This window comes from Berghia stephanieae, chromosome 4, assembly GCF_034508935.2.
Source record: "Berghia stephanieae isolate SIO BIC M18660-M18661 chromosome 4, UCSD_Bste_1.3, whole genome shotgun sequence".
NCBI classification, from domain to species: Eukaryota; Metazoa; Mollusca; class Gastropoda; order Nudibranchia; family Aeolidiidae; genus Berghia; species Berghia stephanieae.
Window position 1 is genome coordinate 53,080,681 of NC_088363.1, and position 16,863 is coordinate 53,097,543.

The 16,863-nt window shown below is 35.7% G+C and overlaps 1 protein-coding gene and 1 long non-coding RNA gene across 4 annotated transcripts in view; one reads left to right on the forward strand and one right to left on the reverse strand.

Moving 5' to 3' along the window:
- Positions 1 to 16: 16 nt before the first annotated feature.
- The window catches only part of LOC144970811 (ATP-dependent RNA helicase DDX19A-like), a 30,895-nt gene continuing 14,048 nt past the window's right edge, over positions 17 to 16,863 (forward strand). For 2 of the 3 annotated variants that reach the window (XM_078910842.1, XM_078910844.1), the window contains exons 1-4: positions 17 to 84; positions 10,656 to 10,718; positions 14,073 to 14,217; positions 16,694 to 16,832. In XM_078910842.1, the coding sequence (XP_078766968.1) occupies positions 10,662 to 10,718; positions 14,073 to 14,217; positions 16,694 to 16,832 (341 nt within the window). In that variant the 5' untranslated portion in view covers positions 17 to 84; positions 10,656 to 10,661. Of the gene's footprint in view, positions 85 to 130; positions 446 to 10,655; positions 10,719 to 14,072; positions 14,218 to 16,693; positions 16,833 to 16,863 lie in introns of those variants that run through there. The other variant, XM_078910843.1, reaches the window with a different exon arrangement.
- On the reverse strand, positions 3,798 to 5,324 carry LOC144972035 (uncharacterized). Its single transcript, XR_013645241.1, has 2 exons — positions 5,203 to 5,324; positions 3,798 to 4,530 (listed from the first exon to the last, which is right to left on the reverse strand). It is a non-coding gene; the product is annotated as an uncharacterized LOC144972035 (long non-coding RNA).

Consider the following 16,863-nt stretch of genomic DNA (forward strand, 5'->3'; position numbering starts at 1 on the left):
TAATTGATTTCTAAAATAAAGAGTGATCGCCGTATTTTTTCTTGTTACTCGCTTGCTCATTTCAATTAGAACTGAAAACTGAAAGTAAGTTATTAATTTAATATTTATCCTGGTTTTAATTTTTCCCAAGTGGCAGATTCAAACAATATTATTGCTAATCTTTTTTATTTGTATTCGATACTTTTAAAACATGCCGAAATTAGATGCTTCCTCCTCATCAACAAAGGGTGGAGTTCCGTGCCGTTTGTTTTGATTTGTCTGTGTAGAGGCCGGCTTCTTTGAAAGAGGGAAACAGTGTGTTGAGAATCTTAAACCGAGCCTTATATTTTACTTCAGACTACACTAAGTGTCAAATAAAAAGCGTTCTTCATTTTGAATACACCTACCCAGCTGTCATCTCATCCATTCGTCGAAGAGAGTGAAGTTCAACAGTTTCCCAGAAGTGGTGAGGTTCCCTTGCCCTTACTTTAATTATGTACTTGGAACTGAGTGAGAGTGATGACAATCTCATCAATTATTGACCTAATACTACAATTTATTACTAAAAACTATTATTTATTATTATGGGAGGCCTTCCGAAAGCTCCTACATCCTCTATATATAGGCAGTTTAGTGAGCAGCAGCAGTGGCAGTCAAATTTTGACCCAACTCGCCCATAGGAAAATTGTGACTGGAAATTGCCGTTCGCGTTTTGGGGGGTTCAATCAAAGATGTATAACTTCGTTATAAAGAGGAATATCGCAGATATTTTGGTATCATTATTTTGGTCTTTCAATTTCCTTTTAAATGGCTAGCCTGACAGTCTAGGCGTACTTAAGTACGTCTAGCCTACTAGTCTAGCCGTACTTAATGACAGCCAGACTGGCAGGCTAGCCGTACTTAATGTCGTGTAGATTGCTTAGTTAGCCGTACTTAAGGATTGGTAGATTATTTATTATTATGTGCGGTGGCATATTTTGCCTTCGCATGTCTTCACTGCATATTTCGTCAAAACCTTTTTTAACCGTATGTTTTTTCCCCATCACCTGGAATTATTCGGGAAAACTGATGATACCACTCTACTAATCGATGTGTAACCTCAACCTTTTATAGTTTTGTCTTGAATACAATCAATGAGAACTAATCATTTAAAAAATGGCTAAAAACGATAATAAAGAGCTGAGTGACGTCAATTTTGTTCTATCTCAAATGGGTAATAGCACTGGTGGTAGGGACTCAGTGGCTGGATAGCACTGGTGGTAGGGGTTCTATGGCTGGATAGCACTGGTGGTAGGGGCTCAAAGGCCAATAGCGCTGGTGGTAAGGACCCAATGGCACATAGCACTGGTGGTAGGGACTCAGTGGCTGGATAGCACTGGTGGTAGGGACTCAGTGGCTAATAGCACTGGTGGAAGGGACTCAATGGCTAATTGCGCTGGTGGTAGGGACTCAATGGCAAATAGCACTGGTGTTAGGGACTCAGTAGCTGGATAGCACTGGTGGTAGGGACTCAATGGCAAATAGCACTGGTGGTAGGGACTCAGTGGCTGGATAGCACTGGTGGTAGGGACTCAATGGCTAATAGCACTGGTGGTAGGGGCTCAAAGGCCAATAGCGCTGGTGGTAAGGACTCAATGGCACATAGCACTGGTGGTAGGGACTCAATGACAATGGCTAATAGTAATAATAGTAATAGCGCTGGTGGTAGTGGGAGGGACTCAGTGGCTAATAGCACTGGTGGTAGGGACTCACTGGCTCATAGCACTGGTGGTAGGGTCTCTATGGCTGGATAGCACTGGTGGTAGGGACTCAGTGGATAATAGCACAGGTGGTAGGGTCTCTATGGCTGGATAGCACTAGTGGTAGGGACTCAGTTGCTAAAAGCACTGGTGGTAGGGACTCAGTGACTAATAGCACTGATGGTAGGGACTCAGTGGCTAATAACACTGGTGGTAGGGACCCAATGTCTACAAAATCACTGGTGGTAGGGACTCAATGGCTAATAGCACTAGTGCTAGGGACTCAGTGGCTAATAGCACTGGTGGTAGGGACTCAGTGGCTAATAGCACTGATGTAGGGACTCAATGTCTACAAATCACTGGTGGTAGGGACTCAGTGGCTAATAACACTGGTGGTAGGGACCCAATGTCTACAAAATCACTGGTGGTAGGGACTCAGTGGCTAATACTAATAGCACTAGTGGTAGGGACTCAGTGGCTTATTGCGCTGGTGGTAGGGACTCAGTGCGTAATAGCCCTGATGATAAGGACTCAGTCGGTAAAAGCACTGGTGGTAGTGGTAGGGATAGTGTGTAATGGAGATCAAAACTAGGCACTAAAATTATATGTCACCACTGACAGTGAATACAATTTTATGAAAAAAAAAAACAAACCCCACAGTGGAACACACTACAGTCCGCTTAAAACAAACCATCTGAGCTAGGAAATATTTCACCTTAAAAGGGCGACCTATAGTCAAAAATCCTTGTTTATTGCAATGCCAATATTGGTATTCCCCTGTTGTTTTTAGGTGGTAGGAGGTCTAATTTGATGACGAACACACACCAAAAAAAAAATTAAATGTGCAGCAATGTGGTCTTATGGTATGACACTTGCTTTCATATCGGAAGGTCCTGGGTTCGAGTGATTTCTTGTTAAAGGCTCTTTACTCACATTCTCTCACTGTACCCTGGTGTAAAATGAGTACCTGGCCGTTAACAGTCAGTGTTGTCTCTGTCCAAAGAATTGTAATATCGCCATACAGGCATCATGTCCTGTCCAACATGTTAAATGTTGCTGTTGACCAGGGACCCCTTGTAAAGCGCTTTAAGCACATTTAGTGGATATTGCGCTATATAAAAAAACTCAATGTCTTCAATGCCAGAGGCAATATAGGCTAAAATTAGACCAAACGCCAACACCCCCCCCCCCCCCCCCCCCAAAAAAAAAATTCCTACAGTGTTGCACCAAAACCCAACGGATACCTTCCAAATTTACACACAATGTTTCCTACAGCAAGAGCAACCTCATGATGGATAGGTTTAGCAAGTCTTGAAAAATTTATTTAAAGAATTGTTTTTAGATTACGATTGAAAATATGGCACTCATGAAACGACAGGAAAAAAATCCAATTTAAAAATTCAAACTACTAAATTTTAGTTTAGCCCATAGCCAAATCCATCATGATGCAAAACCCATCATACGAAAGATTCTGACAAATTTGAAGACAATCTGATGGAAAATAATCCAGATATGAATGTTAGAAAATCAGAAAATGACGCAAAATGGAATTTTTAGAAAAAACATAATCTTTCTTTAATTTGATAAACAAGCTAATTTTGCAGACAACATCCATCAAAATTCCAAGGAACAAGTAAATAGTAAAATTTTGTAAATTGATCAAATTCTGAAAAAAAAATACAGTAATTGATTCGCTAACCCATACAACTTAGAATTATTTTTTTTTGACATCCATTTTTCATTTTTTTAAAAATAATTTGGTGGTCAATTATGATTTATAGTTAATCTGATAAACTAATAATGTGATTGATGCTAAACACACAAAAAAAATCCCCCAAAAACAACTCTTTTATTTTTTTACATTTTAAAGGGGCACCCTATTGGCAGGCTAAAATTAGATGTAAAACCCTAAAACTAAAATTTCTGTCATAGATGAACCAAAAACCAGTGAATAAATTTCTTTCAAATTTACACACAATATATATTACATAAATAACTAGATAATGATGGAAAAGTTTACCACTGGTCTTGAAAAGAAAATCTTTAGAATATTTTTTTTAATTCGACTGAAATTGTGGCGCTTATCAGGAAAAAATCAATTTTTAAAATTAAAAAATCTTACATATTTAAATTTCACCTAAAATACTTCCGTCATGATGCAAAACACACAAAAAAGATTCTGAATATATTTGAAAACAATCTAAAGGAAAATGACATGTATGATTGTTAGAAAATCAGAAAATGACATAAAACGGAAATTTGAGAAAGCACTAATTCGACATAAGCTGATCCATAAAATTTTCAAAATAATGAGCGTCATAGGACAAGAAATGACGAAAATTGAGTAGATTGATCTGTCTAAAAAATGTATAAATGATTCGCTAACCCATTCCCTAGAGAAATAAATGCTGAAAAATTAAAATATTTCCGTACTCTTTCATTTTATGGTCAGAGTTGATTTATACCTTACGAATTCATCATTGTAATCAGAAAAACTAATTATTTACCAGATTACTTATCAGATGATTCCTTGATATATTAAAAATTCTCGAAATATGATTTCGCAAAATATGATATGATGCACTACCCTCATTTTTCAATTTTTAAAATAGGCTACTGCTTGTGAGATAAGTATGTAATCAACTTGAATTGCAAAATCAAATCTATTGTAGACAAGAAAACAGCTGAATGGTGATAATAGAACTAGCTCAGATTAAAAAGCAATAATTTTCTTTCGCCTCCAGGAAAAAAGTCAACACCACTTGTTTGCGACTGTTTTTTTTGTAGTTCCACAAAGAGGGTTGATCTTGTTCTGGTTTGAAAAATGGAAATAAAAGAGACTTTTCATTAGCAATTTTAGACATGGCTATAAAATTAAAATCATTGTCATAAAATGAATTTATCATTCACATACCATTTTTTTAAAACTGGTCATCGTTCTCACCAACACAGTTGAAATTTCATTGGTTTTACATCCACAGGCCAAAACTCTTGGCAACAAACTCTATTAAGTTCATAAATGCAGTAGTAACTCAATTCAAATAATCCTTTGTTAATTTCATTAAGAAAAATGAGCATTTACACCCGAGCATGCAAATCTCAAACTTGGTACAATGCCCAGTTTTAAACCCTCTATTACATTAGTATTGGCAAAACGAAAATCTCAAACAAACTGGACATTCCCTTGTGGTCCATTGAATTTTTTTTCTCACGGATTGTGTTGAACTGGAAATTGAATAGTCTCACTATCGACTCTCGACAGAGTTCATAATAACGGAGAATTATAATCATATGAATTTTATCAAGACCACCCACATTTTCATTTACCTTCCTAAAATCTTCAAATTTGGAAAACTCGAAAACACGAAAATCTCGAACAAATAGGCGTGGTCCCAACTTGTTCGAAATTTCCGTGCTCGAGCGTACTTTATTGATCACCAATAAAAATGTAAGGACGCTATGAAGATTTGAAAACAATACTAACCAGTTTCAAAAAGTGCTTGCAGATACTCTGCTCTGCTGGCACAGATGATGGTTTGCTGATTGATAAGATTGCCACAACACATCTTGAGCCAGCTATCTTTCTTGATTGTCAGGACACCAGTACGGTCAACTGAATTCTTTCCTGTTGGCTGTCGATGAAAAAAAAAATTAATTAAATTCACTGTAGTGAAAATGGCACATACCAATGCCATTGCTTAAGTTAATAATTATAAATAATAATAATAATAATAATAATAATAATAATAATAATAATAATGACAACAATAATAATAATAATAATAATAATAATAATAATAATAATAATAATAAAAAATAAATGGAAAAAAAAGTAATATTAATATTAATAATGATAATAATATCGTTTTTCATTATTTGACAATACTGTATATCTACAGACTATGTGACACTATGTCATTGTCATTATCAATATCATCATCATGAGGCATTTCACTCCAACTCCAAAGTTCTAAAAATCGGGTCACAGCCACTAATTAGCTTAGTGCTGGAATGCCAAAAACTGGACGTTTACCAACTCCCACAATTTTAGAGTTACTGCCTCCTCCCCCCCCCCCCCCCCCCCCCCCACCAACATGCTCGGGGCAATTTGCAGTAACACTGCTGCTGCTCACTAAACTGCCCACCAGTCACCAGCCCAGTTGTTACAGTTACAGTTACACAAGTACTCTAGAAATAAAATCAACGAAGGATTAATAATAATAAGCCATACAAAGATGCAGAACACATGACACACGTGCCAGTCAGTAAGGCGTGTTGATATTACAAAACAATTACATTCTCATTCATTCATATTATATCTCATCATAAATATCGCCACCGCTCGAATACTTTTTACTGTCCTAGTCCTAGCCTCGACTGAGAATTTTTTGAAAAAGAAAAGAAGAAAAGACAAATTCTTACCTTTACAGAATCCTGATGAATAAAAATGGTGTCAGTCTCAGTCTCCAATTGCTTAACTACATTTTGGCAATTGTTGATAAGATGAAAAATTGTCACCAATAGCGATGGCCATTATTGAAATACTACGTAAATCGGGAGAAAACAATCATGGCTTCGCGGTTGGCGCCACGGCCCACCACGGTCGACTTACCGGATGTGACCTTTGACACGACCAGGGGTCAAGGCCCCAGAATAAGTACGGCTAGATTCCTGTGCCCCCCGTACTTAATGACGTCTAGCCTGCGAGTCTACCCGTCCTTAAGTACGGCTAGCCACTTCGTAATCCATTAATAATTCCAGAAGTTATATGAAGTTAAAATTTGGCAATTTTCAAATGCATTTATTTTTTTATTTACCACGTGTGTTTTTAAAATTTAAACGCTTGTTTTTAGAATAACATCTAAATTTTATTCATGCCAAATTTCAGGGTTCTATATCGATGCGCAGACACCTTTTAACTCTGCGCCGAAATGCCTTGTTTACATTATCTTCTCATCATGGCTGCCGGACGATATCGATATTTTAAATTTAGTTATGTATTATGTTAAATTTAGTCCATAATATTTTCAGTACTATTATTTACTATGTTTTTATTTTGAATACATACTCTCCAACTTTATTTATAGGCATTTTATAGTTTTTTGTTTTAAAAGTTCGTATATTTCTTCTCTTTGTGAAATCCGATATTAATAATATCGATATTTTAAAAATACCAATTACTTTAATATTTAATTTTATTTTACTTTGCCATCAAGTCATCAAGTTTCTTTCCCATATGTTTAGATATATTAATCATTTGTATCCATATTCTAAAGGCCTTAGCCTTAATAATTATTATGGTAAGAAGTTCTATTAGTTCTGACACCCCCATACATTGAGAGAGAAGGGGGGGGGGGGGGGGGGGGGAGAACATTATATTCATTTTCAGTTCAAATGATTTAATAGCAATAAACCCAAAGTGGTTCAGCAGAATTTTTTAAAGTATTAAAAGCCAGAACTTTCCTCCTAATTATAATAGGGAATCTGTTTCAATTTATTTGAACTTTTTCAATCTACCATTTTATTTATATGCAATTAAATTGCCATAGGTAAAAATAAACTCATTATGTCATTACACAACATGTTTATATCTTTTCATTTAAATACTCTCAAACCCTTTTTATTCTCTATGTATTAATTAAAAGAGGGTAATTATTTGCAATTGTTTCAGTGAGATATTGGGGATAAATCCAAAAGTGATAGAGCAAATTGTTTCTTACGTCTAGCCGAGTTTTTGATTATGTAACATTTGCGACATATTATGTAATAATGTGTTAATTTGAAATGTTTATCTTCCTCTTTATTAATGTAAATTTATTGTCCTCGATAGGACGAACATTTTGGTATACAACATATGATTAGAACTCCATATTGACTGTTTTAACCATTTTTTATTAACATCACGCGATTTCGGTCACAACTTTGCAATGGTAATTTTAGGGTATAAATCGGTCTGAAATTTCAGACTTTGATTTCAGACTTTGAACTGCCGTAACTACATTTCTAATCAAGATAGAAACAAAATTCAAACTGTTTTGTAATCTGTGTTGCCAGCTCTTTCATATGACATTGGTTTCAAGTGTGTGAGGTACATTTAGAATTTCTATTAAACTCCCTAATATATATATATATTTAGACCTATATATATATATATATATATATATATATATATATATATATATATATATATATATATATATATATATATATATATATATATGTATATATAGTATAGACGTCTATAATGTTCTAGTAGAGGGTTTGGGAGGGGGGGAAACATTTTTTTAAAAATGTCTCCCCCCTCCCAAACTCCCTACTAGAACATTATTTTAAAAATGGATACTGGGGATGTAGGAGCTTTCGGAAGGCTTCCCCTCCACTTCAAAGAGATTTTTTTTCCTTAAAAATAAAATGTAGTGTAGTGTTATATAATGTGGAGGGGAGACCTGAAAGCTCCTAGCACTAGTATTTCTTTCAATTTGTATTTTCACAGTGGATCTTTTGTCATGTGTTTATTTATTCAATTTGTCATCATATAGAAGCATTTTAAAAACTCTGGAACAAACCTTGATAGATTTGTGAAAGTTTAAAATTTCCTCATTTGACCATTGTTTTGATTCTCAGCCACCATTTTGATTTGTGAAGTATTGAAAGGTAGTGTAAAGCAGTCCTAGTTTGTTTTTTTTCTATTAGGGTTAGCTCGAGGTCGGAGGATTTTTTTTTCTTTTAGGGTTATAAGTTTTAATAAAGGTGATAGGGTGTTTGTTCTTCCTCTTAGGGTTAGTTAAAGGTACTAGATAGGTTATATTTTTTACTTAGGGTTAGTTAAGGGAATATTTGAGTTGTTTCCCTTAGCACCCGGAGCGTTCGGAAGGCCTCCCATGTGGAGTTTATGCTTTAAGTTCATGAATAGTTGTCATCCATTTTGTCTTTTACTACATTGTGAGTGTGGTGATGTTGAATGTTCAATAAACTTACACCATAAGATATTCTTAATGTAACAGACAACTTGACAGCAGTCATTGAAGGGCAACCATGGTTGTTGTAACATGTCCAGTGCCTGGCTGCACCTGCAAGACTAAGGACTTACCAGCAGAAGTTGTCGCACCCCTTCTGATCATTCATGCTTTTGAGCACTCCCACCCCTCAATCATAGCATCAAGGGGTCTCAAACTCAATCAACCTGTCATTAACACTGGTTTAGACGAAGAGGCATGGAACACATTCTAAATTGGTTCAAACATCAACGATCATGCGGCATCAACCCAGTTGTTCCAATGCGCCAGCAAGGTCCTAGGAGACCGACTCTTGAAATTGGAATCTACATTACTGACAAAACCTATCAAGGGTATTTTTGCAGTCATGCGATCATTGGCATTGATGCCTGTAGCGTATTGTGTCAGCAAGACAGAATTAATTCAGATGAACCAAACTAATGATGAACCCATCAGAACCTTTGCTACAAGAGTAAGGGGAAAGGCAGAGATCTGCGGTTTCACTACTTCTGCCAAATGTTGTTGTGGGGAACAAGTCCAGGCAGACTACACATATAAGAAGTAATTTGTGACGTACTATGAACAGGAATCTGCAACATTTGAAGGGAAGTCCTGAGCATGCCAGGCATCCAGGACAAACACAAATGATATCATCATAATCGTCGAGGGCCAAGAGATGGCTCGGAATGCCACACCAATGTCATCGGTATCGGCAATGTCAACATACAAGTGTGGCAAGAAGACCAAGCCAGGCCCTCATAAGACTGCCCCATGTCCCGATTGTGGGAAACCATACCTGCACTACAGAGAGAAGCCTGGTGGTGGCATTAACAATCAACCTTACAAACAATGTTTAGAAAGCTGGCATGCCAACAAACAAAAACAGTCCTCAAATCGCTCCTGGAAAGACAATGATATTAGTACTTATCATTTAGTTTTAGACGTAAGGGTGATCGAGGTCTATGTGATGTATTTATATGTTTATGTTTATTGCATTAAGTTCATTTTTAGTTTATGTTTCTTTATTTCTCAGTTGATGTCCATCTCTTCTTTTACATCATGTGTGTGGAGATGTTAAATGTTTAATAAACTTTAAAAACTTGATAAGATGTTCTTCAAAATCTTACTTGTGGGCAGGTACATTGTCACTAACGTGGCATTCAGAGACATTAAAAGGACCGTAGATTTATATTGTAGGAAACTATAAAGACAATAATGATTGTGTGCAAAGCCACTCCACACTAATAATATGTTCCCCTGGAAAAAATTTGGCTATTTTAAGTGGTTAATGTTGTATGAAGTAGGAAGTGCCACTTAAAATAGCTAATGATTTGGACCATTAAAAAATGAATCCTACTTTTAAATACAGTTAACTCACTCAACCCTAACACCAACTATATCCGTAGTATACCCGGAGTTACTTGTACCTCATGTCTATTTATTACATTTTATGAGACAAATTATAGGCGTAGTATTAAAGCTAATGTTTTTCATTTTTACATGTTAATGATAGGTGAATAAAAATAAATATGCACATGCTCATTTTTAATACATTTTTTTTTCCAATTTTGAAAAGTAGCAAAAATGTCTAGGGCTGAGTGAGCTAAGATCGAAAGATCTTTCTCCACAAAAAAAAACCCATTCCTTACTGGATAATCTTGGCTGAATTTCAAAAGCTATATATTTGAAATTATTTTGTCCTCTTTTTTTTACTTTATTCATTCTCACTTCTGATCCAAATAGATTCCAGAGCAACCAAATGTGTAAATTAACTCGTTTATTTATTTTTAAAACAAAAAGAGCTCAGAGGAATTTAATTAAATTAATGCGAATTAGTGTGTTACTACCTTGACCTTTTCAGAACACCTGTATTGACTTAATGCATGGTGTTATACAGCAATCACCGCCTATTACTAATATGTCTCTAACTTATAATCCACAGATCAAAATGGCAGATGACTGGGGAGATTTAATAACTCAGCAAGAACAAGGACTCACAAAAAAGGTATTGACTTTTACAATTGTTACTAATTCAAATTCTGCTATTAATATTGATACGGATATTTACTCTGAAAAGTTGTATTACGTTATTAATGAAATCGGACAACTGTCATCATCAAGTCATCTCATGTTTGTGAAATTCTAATCAAATAATTTAACTTGAACGACAAGTTTAGGTCTTCCTTTGTTCTCTCAAGACTGGAAGACTATAGACTATTCATTTCGAACTGTTTACATCAACCTTTTCATCTTATTCAAAGTTGAAAATTATAGGAAAATTATAGTTCTAATGACTTGCTGCTCGTAATTGCAAATCTAGCTTTGTAATGTAATTGGACCTAACCAGGATTATTCAATTTTATGTCACTTTTATTCAAGCTTGATGTTTTCTTTATATAAACAGGGCTGAGAATCTTCCGCCCATCCCCATCACAGTTCCACCTTTATTTATTTTTTTTCCATGAATAAAAAAAGACTAACCACTACATCAACAGCCCTACCACCATAACTACCACTACCTCGACCAAATCACCACCCAACCACCACCACTGTTTCAACCTTCACCACATCACCATCCCTCCCAACACATCATCATTTCTACCACCACCACATCATAATCCTTCCATCACCGCTACTACTATAGTCCGTTCCAGGTCCCATGCACATGGAATATTACAAATTCCTCCAAAGTTACGAAATGTGGTGACATGATTTTTTGCATGCGGGCTTCTATTTTAAGTGACATTACGAATTTTGAATATCGATAGTGATAGACCAAACAGTTTTCTCACAATGCCAAATTCCTTTGATCTTTTCATCGTTTGCAATAAAATATGACTCAAACTTTGAAATGTTTACAGTAATGGTGTGTTTCTTCTCTAAATCATTTAACGAAGTTGTATTCAGTGGCATAGCTTAGCAAATATTTTTGGGTTGTTTCAAAAACCAAACAGATTCCATGTATGTTTTGTGCAGTATAACCTTTCAAAGGAACTGCAGTTTTTAAATACAAGAAATGCATAATTAAAATTATTAATTTGACCTCTCCACTCTGAGTTTCTGGCTGTGTGCCATCTGTTAATAGTATTGTTATTCACCGCAAGCCATGAAAAAGAATTCCAAGCTTCTTCTCTCAAGAGAGATGCTTGTAAATTTTCAGTGCTATACTCCTCATTTTGACAATTTTTGTATGTTTAATCCATATTATTATCAGTTTTTTATGAATGTAGAAATCCCAACTGGAAGCTACACCTCTGTTATTATTTCACTCATTTCCGTATTAAACGTTGTATGATTGTTCGTATTAATGAATGGTATGTACTTCAAACTTTAACGTTTAGAGTTCTGCTTCAAATCCTCGGAAAAATCGTTCGTATCAATGTTTTTGTCTGAAGGAAATCGAAATGGCGGCGGCCTTGTTTACTTCCGACACAAAAGTGCACCGCTAATTTCATCTTATTTCGCGATTTGTTGATTGAAGACCTATCCTTCGCTTAATATTACATAAAGCGTTGTATGATGATTTAGAATTACAAAGAGGCATCAAAAATAATAAACCATCCTGTTGATGAAGTAGAAAGAATTCACGGAAAAGCAATAGAAAGGAAAGCATTCTCAATTACCAACAATAAAAAAAAAACATTTTATACCATGAATTTGGTCTTTTGCCATCTGGGAGAAGTTTTTGTCAGATTAAATGTGGAACTAACAAGTATAAATCGACGTTCGTTCCATCAGCAATAAAAATGTTGAATATTTCATATGGTACAGCAAAACCAAGGATTGATGCGTTGACTGATTGACTGATTAATTTGTTTAATGTTAGATGAAGTGACCAATTGATAATGATGATAATATTTGGTGTTGAATTGCCAAGAATGTAACGAATTGAAAATGAAATGAATATGTTAATGTTGTGTATGTCGCACGCGTGAAAGAAAGAGAGGAAGAGAGAGAGAATGGGTAGAGGTGTCTGTTCAATGTTATAGTTATCATATAACGTTATGACAAGTGTAACTAAATGACAAATTGCCATATTTATGGACAATAAAGATCTATTATTATTATTATTATTATTATTAGTTGTTACAAATGTTAACAAAGTGTACAATTTGCTGTGTCATTTTGAACCCAGAAAGTAAACCCCTGGCCAAGCCTGTGGGGAGTTCAGTGATCATACAACAGGATTCACTGTATATAATATTGTTATTGTAAACCATCCAAATGTTCACTCATCCCAGACCCTTCGTTTTTTATATACCGTAAAGAAGAAAAAGCACAAAGTATGCTTCTGTAACCGATGCAAAAAAACCCACCGGCTTAACGTCACTAGTGTTCGAGCGAATTCTCATTAAAACCCATCTGATGGTTGTGAAGATATCAATGTCAACGCGTGTGCACAGATTGTGGAACGGACTATACAACCGCTACCACATCACTATCCATACCACCATCACTACTACAACCACCACCACATCATTCCTACTACTGCCATCACTACTACAACCACCACCACATCATCATCCCACTTTCCACCACTATTACAACCACCACTTCATCACCATCCCCACCACCACTGAGTGGGGTCCTTTTGGTCTACCATGGTGGGCAGGGGGTCACTTGCTGTGTCTTCTATCCCCTTATATATGCTTTCCAAGTTGCATTATGTCTTTGTCGTGGAATTGGATTGTTTGGTTTTGTCCTGGCCTGGCTGGGGTCCTTAGCTGAGGGAGTAACAGTCGTGTTTAGTATTAGTTTCTATTCTGTAATGTTGGTTATTTTTTCTGTTTTTGATATATTCTGAAGATATTTGAGGGAATTCTTCTTAGTGGGATTCTGTGCTGGTGTCTGGATGAGACTTTTAGGTGATCTCAAACTAAGTACACTTCTCTTGGAATCTACACCTGTTTCCAAGTTGTACCATTACCCTTTGTCTTACTTTTTCTCCTGTGCTTGGAATCTTGGAATTGTAATTCTCGAGTTTTTTTCAACATCCCGTTTTCTTCCTTTTGCAGGTACTGAAATGCCCTAAATGTGTCGTAAGCGTCATAAATCCCTTAAAAACAAAAACAATACCACCACTACTACTACAACCACCAATACATCATCTTCCCTACCACCACGCCTTCTACGACAACCACCACACCATCATCTTTACCACAGCCACTGCTGCAACCACCATGTCATCATCCCTACCATTACCAGATCAACCACCACCACCACCACATCATCATCCCTACAATCACTACTACAACCACCACAACAGCATCCTACATACTCAAAAGCTTGATATTAACTTTTATGCACACCAGTCTTCACACTTCATAGTAAGATAAATAACTATTACTTGTTTTGGCAGATTGATGCTTTAAATATAAAGAAAGAGGATGAAGCATCAGATATTGCAAAGGCATTCACACCAAGTTCAGCATCAACGTCTGCTGGTGACTCAAAAACAACAGAGGCTGCCGCAAGTGACAAGCAAGAAGCAACAGATGAACCTGGTAACTTTTTAAAAACTGTTTTATTTAGGGGAATAATATTTATTTTACTTATTTGAAACACCCAGTACATACAGCAGCAACAGAAATTAGAGAAGACACAAGTAAAGAATGGTCTTTTAGACTTGTAAATTCTCAGTCAATTAACTGAAATCAGTCAATTCGTCAAATTCAAATATTTTTGAAAAGGAAATAATTCATGAATCGTAGTCGAATGACCGTGAAGTAATTAGGAATGTTCCAAGCGCTACGCATAGCTCAAGGGCCGTTTATATTTACGATGGATATATTGTCAAGGCTAAGCGACGCTTCTTAGAATTGCCGTGTCTGAACACACCCCAGTGTATTTTCACAGCCTTTGTGAAATTATCTTTTCACTTTCCAAACCTGTCGTGATCCCAATGGTAGCCAATTTTAACTGAGACGCCGAGCGATAAATTTCACTGTTTCGTCTAAGCCAAAATTGACCACATTTACTTGGTGGAAACTAAAAGTATGAAAAAGTTTAATGCGAAAGCCGGAAGTGTGTTATGAAGACACTTTCAAATCGAAAGGTATATGATTGCTACAAGCACATCTCGATTGCCTCACGTTTTAAACAAACTGGTTGACCGTTTCTTCACTGTTGTGGGTACCTAATTATAAGAAACAATTGTAAGTAGCCTAATTAATTCCCACAATAAATTAGTTTTCTGCCATTGTTTTGCTCAAGTGAGCTTGCTGTTTACTATTCATCTCGATTCTTTGGATTTTTCTGATACGGTACGAAGAGTTTCAATGAGGTTCAGTTTCAGTCTCAGTCAATTTTTATAGAGCTCATTTACAGGTCTATCTTATAAAAGGAGACCTGCAATGCAGGCACATGCAGTCAATAGAAGCAAAGTAAGCACTGCTTACCCAAGGCCGTCAAATGCCTTGCCTAGACAAACTTTAAGATACATTCATTAGTCTAACTCCACCCCCACCCCTGCAAAGAAAAAAAAACAGCAAAAAACAAAGACAAATCCAAAAAAATTCATTATAGTAGCCTAATAGATGAATCGAAGAGAAGCAAGTCTTAAATTGCTTCAGTGGCTTCTCCTTCTTATTACGCAGAGATAAATAAAGAAAGAGAGTGTGGGGGCTACCGCTGAACTTCAAACCTATAAATAGAGACAAGCATACTGTATCTCTGCTTCTGATTTCTGATCGCCACTATATACCAATTTGAAAACCAGGACCGGAGATGTCATCCACCTGAATTGCAATATTATATTATTTTGTAAGCATTAGCAAATGTGCTTATGCTTCAAAAAACCTATTAAAAAGTGAAGTGAGAGAGTGCAGCTTGGGCAATTTACATGATTGGTGTAAGTGTGTGTGATGCTATGTTTTCTGAGCATTGTGTGTGTCGTCTTTTTTGTTTGAGCATGTCATGAAGTCATAATTATATTTTAAATGGTTGATTGTGGATGTCTTGTTGTTGTGATATGCCTATTATTTTATTATTCGTTGTAGGACATGTTGATTGTGAATGTTTGGCAAGTGTAACACTATGATTTTGATAATAATATGCAACAGAAAATATGCTTGTTGTACAGGAAAACTAGTTACTGTGCGTGCCTGCTGCAGTGGTTGAAAATGAATTGATCGGAAAGAATAAAAGAAAAATAATATAAGTGAAAATATTGTAAGTGTGACAACATATTGTGGTGTCATGTCTTGTAACAAGACAAATGATTTAAGGTTAGTCCATGGGCTATTTAATGGGTCTCAATTATGATAAAACTTTGGCCTCTGCATTGTGTCTGTAGATAAAGCACTTTTTTACACAAATTATCCTCCTCCATTCTGATGAATGAGTATGTGGCTACAGACATTGCAGTGACAAATGTAATAGAGTTATTGCAAAAATATTAATCAAACAAGCACCATAATTGGGCTTTGGTTTCATTGTGGCCTGCTTGGGGAACTGTTGAATCATTGTGCAATGGGATGGGAATTGGGAATCGTGGAGATGCGTTATATACTTGTGCATTATATATATTGTTTGTTGTTGTTTTTTTTTATCATGTATGTCAAATGATAAAGAAATATCTTCAATTAATTCAATAGTGTTTTGATTTTATCTCTTTTGCATTCGCTTTTAAATGAGTCCCTTCTTTAAAAGGAGCTCCTCATTTCAATGGGAAAGATCTAAATTATAGAGTAATATCTTGATAATCGTGTAATTACATCATAGGATTCTAGGGGCCTCACATGCATACATACTAGAGCACTCACCTCATAAACAAAGGGTCTGGTTTTGACTAGTTAAGTTAAATTTCTGGATTTATTTTTTTTTTTTTTTTGCTTGTTTGTTTTGGAAGGGGTAACTTGCAACTGTACCATCCGTTTTATGCAGAGGACAAACTTTATTTTTTAAAGAGTGGTATAGAATAAACTAAGTTTTACAACAATGTTAAATTCTACTTTTTTATTTTCTTTAATTAATCCTCAGATTCCAAAAAAGCAGATGTATCCCTTTTACAAAAACTCCTTCACTCACAGCTTGTCCAGTCCAAAAATGACATTGAAGTATTGAGAAAGGATCCCAATTCCCCACTATACTCCGTCAAATCATTTGAAGCTCTTCATTTGTGAGTTTGATATTCTGATTGGATACATTAT